The sequence below is a fragment of the Mauremys mutica genome, chromosome 13, assembly GCF_020497125.1.
Source record: "Mauremys mutica isolate MM-2020 ecotype Southern chromosome 13, ASM2049712v1, whole genome shotgun sequence".
NCBI classification, from domain to species: domain Eukaryota; kingdom Metazoa; phylum Chordata; order Testudines; family Geoemydidae; genus Mauremys; species Mauremys mutica.
Window position 1 is genome coordinate 38,535,244 of NC_059084.1, and position 9,096 is coordinate 38,544,339.

At 42.4% G+C, this 9,096-nt stretch overlaps 1 protein-coding gene across 1 annotated transcript; it reads left to right on the forward strand.

Moving 5' to 3' along the window:
- Positions 1-7,798: 7,798 nt before the first annotated feature.
- LOC123348370 (olfactory receptor 6N1-like) lies at positions 7,799-8,764 on the forward strand. The gene has a single exon (XM_044985889.1). The coding sequence runs from the start codon at positions 7,799-7,801 to the stop codon at positions 8,762-8,764; it is 966 nt and encodes a 321-aa protein (XP_044841824.1).
- Positions 8,765-9,096: the final 332 nt, after the last annotated feature.

Here is a 9,096-nt window from a genome sequence, read left to right on the forward strand (position 1 = left end):
CATCAATTCTGCAACACATAATGGAACCAGCGCATCAGTGATGAAAGTCAACATAGCTCCATTGACTTGTATGGGGTGAGGCCAATTTTTACACCAGCTGAGAATCTGGCCCAGCAAGTTTTGTTCGTCCTGTTTGATCACTACCACACAGTCTCATTTAATTGCTGTAAATTAACATCAATTTCATTTTAGCCTTAACTAGAGAGAGAGAAAGAAAGAGAGAGAGAGAGAGAGAGAGAGAGAGAGAGAGAGAGATGGTTTCTCATCACTCCATGAAGCTTGAATTGATTGGGGGTCCCAGGTGGTGGCAGACTTCTCTTAGAGAAGTCCGTAAGCACCTCCTATCTCTATGCATTTAGTGCAATGGGCCAAATTCATCCTGAATGTAACATGGTGCACTCCAGTGGTGCTACACCAATTGAGCCCTCTGAATTTTAACAATCCTCTCTGAAACCTGTTTGAAGTTGGAACATTTTTCATGATCATTGTAAAAGACTTTTTAATAATGCCCCGTGGGACCCATTAACATGAACATCCTTTCATTGTTAGCTGATCAGCAGAGCTTCATTTTGAAGAGATCAATTGATAAAAACTACAGATCAATAATGTTATTGTAATAACAGTCCATAGTGCCATTACATCAGGTAGCCATCAAAATGCTCAGTTACCAATGTGTTGGGCACCTGAAATACACCTAAAGTGTATATATATTTTGATTTTTATCCATTATGTTGATGCCAGTTTCAAGCTGAATACTAACTGTGAGATGAATAATATAAAGATAGCAACAGGCAAACAGCCATTTATCCAGGTTCCAGCAGCCACTTGGAGGCAAAATCTGGCATTCATAAATGCTGAATAGTGCAGGGGTTTACATATCACTAAATACTGATCATAAGACATCGCTGCTAGCAGATAGCATTCTGTAGCTGCCAGAACACCAAAGAAGTACATTGTGTGATGCAGCCACTGACTGAGATGGTTCTGTCCTCAGTCAGGAGGCTGTCCAGTATCCTGGGCAGGATTGTGGATGTGTAGCAGATCTCCAAGCAGGACAAGTTCCCCATGAATAAGGACATCATGGAGGTGTGCAGGTGCTGATCAGCCACTATTAGCACCATGATGAGCCTGATCCTGGCCACAGTTGCCATGTAGATCACTAGGAATAGCAGAAAGAGAAGAATTTGCAGGTCAGGGATCTCCTCAAATCCCAAGAGAATGAATTCTATGATGGCCATTTGGTTTCCCCAGTCCATGTCTGCCATGGGTTGAGTCTAGGAACCACAAAACAAGCTGTGCAATCGAATTGGTAGAACAGAGAGCTGAAAGTTAATCAAGTGTCAAGAATTCATTCCATAAATTTTCAAAAACTCCCCCTGCCGCTTCCTCTTACCCACTGAAATGTTAAGGCTAAATATAGCTTTCAGAGCAAATTCCCTAGAGTCGCAGTGTGAGAAAAGATCTTTGGTATCCCTGCAGATTCACCTTCTGCTGTATCAGAGCACTCATTATGATTACAACAGCCTATTTCTCTGGTAGCCCAATAAGTGATGTGACTGATCAGACCCCTTCTTGATCTGCTGTCATATTTCATCTACGGGCACACTGAGGCTTAAAAATGATTCTTCAAAGCAGCATTGCACTGGTGGCCATGGCCAGAATCATGTTTTGTCTTAGGATGAGTCAGAATCAATGAGTCCATAAACTCAAATCTTCGACTGAGATTTTTCAGTAACATCTAGTTTCCTTAGGCTCTGATCTTCTGTTAGAATTTATGGGAGTTAATCTAATAATAGATCTTGGTAAATTCTGAATTTTAGGGTCCTACAGGAAAAGGAATGAACATTCTCACCCCCAGAAGAGATCAGTTTATGTCATAAATTATGAAGTGGAGTCAGGTCTTCCTTACTTCATGTAATGATAATGATGATGATGATTGATGGTGGTGGTGGTGACATGCTGAGGGAATGGCAATGCCTTTTCTGTTTCAGATTTGCATTTCCTGTGTTAACTATGAAGCAATAATAACATACAGCTCTCTTGAGGCTGGATTTTAGGAAAGAGGAAAACCAGGCTGATGTGCAATTCTAATTGGGGTGTGACTCTTTGCACTGCATAATATCAGAGAGCTTATAATACAGGAATAAGAAAAGCACTGGGAAAGAAAGATGCTGCCTCTGATCTCAGAAACAATCTACCATGTGCTAAATGTGATCTAGGCTAGTAACATTTCATTACCACTTGCCCCCCATGAGGACTCACACTGAGCCAGATCCCCCATTGATGTCAATTGGCCATAGCTCAATTGGAGTCAATGGGCCAGTTCCCCAGTTGAGGACTTTTACAAGACATGTATCTAAATTTCCTCAATGTTAAATGTTGCTATTAACCCCGACTGGCTCTGCTGTGGAATGGTGAGGCAGAAACTGCTAATATTAGAAACTTGTATGCAGTGCTGTTGTAGCCATGTTAGTCCTAGGATATTAGAGATGCAAGGTGGGTGAGGTAATAGACCTGAAGAAGAGCTCTCTGTGGCTCAAAAGCTTGTCTCTCTCATCACCAGAAGTTAGATAACTTAAAGATATCACCTCACCCATCTTGCCTTGCTAATATTCACAAAGCACACTCATGCCCTGTCTGGAAGGTGCTATAGAAATGCAGTCAGGAAGATGGAGCTCACCTGTAACCACAGCAGAAGCTTGAAGCGATGAGCTCATATGTCTCAGAGTTTGGCTGCCAGGTCCCAGGATCCAATGCTCAATTTCTTGTCTCTCATCATTCTGCAGAAACTACATTTAATCAGTACGGAGACCTGTATTTATCTTAATGGACAGACTTCTGCCACAATCTGTTTTGAACCCCTTTTTAGTTCTCTGTTTACAAAGTGCCAACATCTCCTCATACTTGTATCCTTCTCCATGGCAAGCTGCGTCTCCCTTGATTCCACCTCTGAAAAGGCTGCGCCTGGGGAGTTAGCACTGTGGTTTCGGTGCAGACAGTACAAACAACTGTCCTGATGAAATCAACCTTCCACACCCAGAGGAATTGCCTTTCTGCTCCCTGCTATATGAAGTCATTGTTCTGCATGGCTAAAATGTAACACAGTGTCCTGCAGAGACTGAGTCTGCTCAGTAATCTTTACTCATTGCAACTCTCCCTTTGCCTTCAATGGAAAAATTCCATGAATAGCAATAGCTAAAATGAGTCAGGCTCACCAGATTAGGTGTTGAAGATGTGCAGTTTAACAAAGACGCTGGAAACTGAATTTAGAGTAAATATAAGCTGTACTTTGCAATTGAAACATCTGGATGAAGTAAATTGCTCTCTGCATCTCACTCTCTCTTTCTCACCCAGAAACCCACAAACGCAATGGATATATTTATCCCAAGGAACTTGATGTGATTACTAACTGCTAATGTATACCTATTTACTTAACAGTATCAAGGATCAATTTGAAAAACCTGTATTTAGGTTATAAACTGTAAACAGGAACTTGAGGGAATGGTGTAATAAATGCATGAAATATGTACATTTTGCAGCCATTTGCCTCACCCAGGCAGTCAGGGAGTTGACTCATATCACAGACAATTATGAGCCATTGTTTCTGGGATCTGTCACCTGTTATGACACAGAGTCTGCCTGGACAGTGAAAATGAATATTCAAGGCAAGGCTATGACTTTATAAATTACTCAGGAGTCAGCACCACAGTCATTGCAGAATGAGGTTGTGGTGTGTTTTCACCCTTGGAGTGCAGTCTAGGAGCTGGTGGAACCACTGTGCCCTCTAGCCATCCAGGTGGGCTGGCCACGCTTATACTGCTCTTCTGGTGACACACACACAGCCTCTCCAAGCCCTATCTCCCATCACAACAGCAGATGGTGCCACAACCCAACTAAGCTACCTGAGTGCTTTACCTAAGCCACTCAAGGACAGACAGCCAATTTCACAGCTCCCCAGCCATGCACTCCCACTGGAGTATAAACCCAGAATTATACCATTTTACACTGCACAGGGATCTGTACAATGTAAGCTCATTAATATAGTTTGCTTTCCTCTTGATGTGGTAAAGATATGCACAACAAGGCGAGATTTTCCCCAGACACTTCACTTGAAACTCACTTGTCAAGAAAAAACATAAAACAGGTTTATTGACTACAGAAAGATAGATCTTAAGTGAGTATAAGTGATAACAAACAGATCAAAGCAGATTACCTAACAAATAAACAAAAATACAAACTAAGCATAACATACTAGAAGGATAGGGCTTGAATTAGCAATTTCTCACCCTGACTGATGATACAAGCAGTCCTCCAAGTTTCCATATACAGGATAGAAATCCAGGATAGATAGACCAGCACTTCCTCCAGTTCAGTCTTTGATCCTCAGATGTTTCCAGGAGTTCTTCTTGTGTTGGGAGTGAGGCCAAGAGACGATGTCACAACCCACCTTCCATAGCTTTTCCATAAGACAGGAACCCTTTGTTTCAAACTCAGTTCCCAGTCTAATTTGTGGAAAAATACAGGTACCAAAATGGAGTTCAGTGTCAAGTGCTTTGGTCACATGCCCTTGAATGCCTTGCTGGCTCATAGCACCCATTACTTACCGGCTGGCTGAAACATTTACAGGAAGGCTAAGCTGTTCCATGGTCCATTGTCTTTAATGCCTAGCCATCAACACTGTCTAGCTTCTTCATTGTTATACCTGAAGGGGTAGCTATGTATGTTACCCAGAATAAGTACTTTTGAAATACAGATACCTAGTCAATACTCATAACTCCAGATATTAAAATGACACATGCACACAAATAGGATACTCATACTCATCAAATTATAACTTTTCCATAGACACCTCACAAAACATGTTTTGTACAAGATGTATCGTAATTATGTCATAATCATATCATAACTATACAACTATGACGAATATGGTGTGCAGTGTCACAGAGGTCACCTGACACAGCTCTGACTAGCCCTGGAGGTATTCTGATATTTATGGGCCATTTACCACAGAAACAACTCACAAAGACAGAAGCCTATGCATTCAGAGTGCATGTAATCAAGGATCAAGGACCAACAACCTTGTCAGCTGCAGCAAGGCAGTCATGACAGGCCTAGTGAGAAAGGTGGAAGAACTCAAGAGAGGGTTTAATGATACTGGACTTTTGAAAGGCAATCCAGTAAAAATCAAATTGAGAAACAATGCTGAACAAGACACTGTACAAATATCTCTACCAAAGAGCCCTTGTAGCTGCACGTTTATGTGTATGCAGAGGAAATCATTACCTGGTGATAGTGGACTATTTTTCTGGCTATATAGAAAACATAGAATCATAGAAGTGTAGGACTGGAAGGGATCTTGAGAGGTCATCTGGTCCAATCCCCTGCACTCTTGGCAGGACTAAGTATTATCTAGACCATCCCTGACAGGTGTTTGTCTAACCTGCTCTTAAAAATCTCAAATGATGGAGATTCCACAACCTCCTTGGTAAATTTATTTCAGTGTTTTTCCTAATGTCCAATCTAAACCACCCTTACTGCAATTTAATCCCATTGCTTCTTTTCCTGTTCTCAGAGGTTAAGGAGAACAATTTTTCTCCCTCCTCCTTGTAACAACCTTTTACTGACTTGAAAACTATTATCATGTCCCCTCTTTGTCTTCTCTTCTCCAGACTAATAATAATGTACTGAAAGACATAACAAGTCACAGTGTAATCGACGAACAGAAATGCACTTTTGCTCACTTTAGTATCCTATAACAAGAAGTGATGGACAATGGGCCATAATTCACTGGAAGGCCTGGAATTCCACTTCTTCTTAGCAGAAGGGAGACAATATTGTTAAATAAATAAGTATACAGTAGTAATTACTAATCACATCCTACTTCCTTGGGAGAAAAATTTCATTTGCCTTTGTATGTCTGTCTGTGTGTGATAGAACGAGAGCGAGAGCGAGAGATTTCCTTTCATCCAAATATTTCTATTTTAAACTACAGATTAAATTTAATTTACATTCAGTTTCCTGTGCTTTCGTTAAACTTCACAGCTTCAACACCCAGTCTGCTAGACCTGACTGATTTTAGCCATTGTTATTCATGCACTTTTTTGCCATTGAAGGTTATGGGACAACTGATATGAGTAAAGCTTACAGAGCAGAGTCAGTCTCTGCAGGGTCATGCACACCATGAGCTCTGTGTTACATTTCAGTCATTCAGAGCAATGATCTCAGACAGCAGGTAGCAGAAAGTCAATTATTCTGAGTTGTGGGAGGTTGGTTGCATCAGGACAGTTGTTTGTACTGTCTGCACAGAAAACACAGAGCTAACTCCCCAGGCTCAGCCCTTCAGAGGTGGACTCAAGGGAGACGGAGCCTGCCATGGAGAAGGATACAAGTCTGAGGAGACGTCTGCATTTTGTACATTGAGGGGGAAGAGCCTGTGCTAAGACAGATCACGGCAGCTGTTTGTCCGTTCATGTCCATGCAGGTCTCTCGACTGAGAAGATCCAGATTCTGCAGAATGATGAGACAAAAACCACAGCTGAAGAACCTGAGTTCTGGCAGCTAAACCTAGAGACATACGAGCTCATTGCTTCATGCTTGAGCCATCCAGGTTAGTTTCCTGACTACCTTTCTAGATCACCTTCGAAACTGGGGCATGAATGTGTTTTGTGAAATATTAAGAGTTTTGGCCTTAACTTCCCACAGCAGTGCCAGTCCGTGTTAATAGAACCATTTAATAATGGGGAAATTGAGATACATGTCTTGTGAAAGGTCCTCAGCCAGGGATCTGGCCCATTGACTCCAATGGAGCTACAGCCAATTGACTCCAGCTGGGATCTGGCTCAGTGTGAGTCCCAATGGTGGAGTGGGGGCGGCGAGTGGTGATAAAATGTGAGTAGCCAAGATCCCAGGGTAGCACATGTCAGATGGTTTCTGAGTTCAGAGACAGCATCTTTCTTGCCCAGTGCCCTTCTTGTTCCTGTATTATCAGCCCTCAGTCCTTACGCAGTGCGGAGAGTCACTCCCCAGTTAGAACTGCAGATCAGCCTGGTTTTGCCCTGTCCTGAAAGCCACCCTGAAGAGAGCTGTATATTATTATTGCTTCATAGGCAACACAGGGAACTCGAATAGAAAACACAAAATGCATTGCCAGTCCCTCTGCATTGCCTCCTCTTCATTATTATTATTACATGAAGTAAGGAAGAACTGACACCACTTCATAATTTATGACAAACTGATCTCTTGTGCGGGGATGAAAATAGTTATTCCTTTTCTTATAGGACACTGAAATGCTCAATATGCCAAGATCTATTATTAGATTAACTCCCATAAATTCTAACAGACTCTAGATTGTATTGAAAACCACACTCCAAGATTTGCATTGATGGAGTTTTTGATTTTGACTCCTCCAGACATGACATGATTCTGGTCATGGCCACAAGTGGAACACTGCTTTGAAGGATCATTGTTAAACCCCAGTATGTCAGTAGATGGGATATGACAGCAGATCAAGTACAGGACTGACCAGTCACATCACTAATTGGGCTACCAGAGAAATGGACTGTTGTTATCGTATTTATTGCTCTGATACAGCAAGGGTGAGTCAGCAGGGAGACCAAAGTTCTGTTCTTGGACTGACACTCCAGGCACGTTGCTCTTAAGTTTCTATTTAGCCTTAACATTTCAGCGGGTAACCAGAAGCAGGGGAGGAGTTTTTGAAAATTTATTAAATGAATTCCTGACACTTGATGTTCTACTGATTTGATTGCACAGTTCATTTTATTGTTCCTAGACTCAACCCATGGCTGACACAGGCTGGGGAAACCAAACAGCCATCACAATATTCATCCTCCTGGGATTCAGGGATATTCCTGACCTGCAATTTTTTCTCTTCCTGCTGTTCCTAGTGATCTACATTGCAACGGTGGCAGGAAACATCCTTGTCACAGTGCTCATTGTGGCTGATCAGCACCTTCACACCTCCATGTACTTCTTCCTGGGGAACTTGTCCTGCTTGGAGATTTGCTACAGCTCCACCATCCTGCCCAGGATGCTGGCCCATCTCCTGACTGGGGACAGAACCATCTCAGTCAGTGGCTGTATCACACAAATTTACTTCTTTGGTGTTCTGGCAGCTACAGAATGCTATCTGCTAGCAGCAATGTCTTATGATCGGTATTTAGCTATATGTAAACCCCTGCACTATTCAGCTCTGATGAATGCCAGGTTTTGCCTCCAGTTGGTGGCTGGGTCCTGGTTAAATGGTTGTTTGGCTACAACCATCTTCATATTATTGATGTCACAGTTAATATTCTGTGGCCCGAATGAAATAGACAATTTCTACTGTGATATCATCCCAGTGATTAAACTCGCCTGCAGTGACACACGTCTGATGGTGTTGCTGGATTTTATCCTAGCAGGTGTATTCACCCTGCCTCCGTTCTTACTAACCCTGACATCCTATGTTTGTATCATCACCACCATCCTGAGAATCTCTTCCACCACCGGGAGGCAGAAGGCCTTTTCCACCTGCTCCTCTCACCTCATTGTGGTGACAATTTACTATGGAACCATAGTGAGTGTCTCCATGCTACCAACACTTGATACACTGAGTGTGGTAAAGAAAGTGCTCTCTCTTTGCTACACAGTCCTGACTCCCCTGGTGAACCCCCTCATCTACAGCCTGAGAAACAGAGAGGTCAGGGAAGCCTTGAGCAAAACATACAGTAAATGTGTGGCATTCAGAAAAATCTGCAGAGATTCCTAGATCAATCACTGAGGCTGAGATGTTCAAAGCTGCCCAAGTGATTTAGGCAAACAGCCCCCACTGCAACTAAGTTGAAAATTCCCATTGAATATGTCAGCGCTGATGTGAAAAAGAAATGGACATAATCTGCATGGAGTGACTGAGGCAGAGTGTTTATGGTCCCGCACTGTGTCCATGTAACATATAGGAACATGAGTTTTGTGTACAGTTCTTTAACCTGTTTTAACCTACTGTTCAGCAGTGCAGCACTTATACATACAAGATGCTGTTATTTTCTCCATGGTGTTAGTTGCACATTCACCCCGGGTGAGGAGGGTTTATCACATCTGATA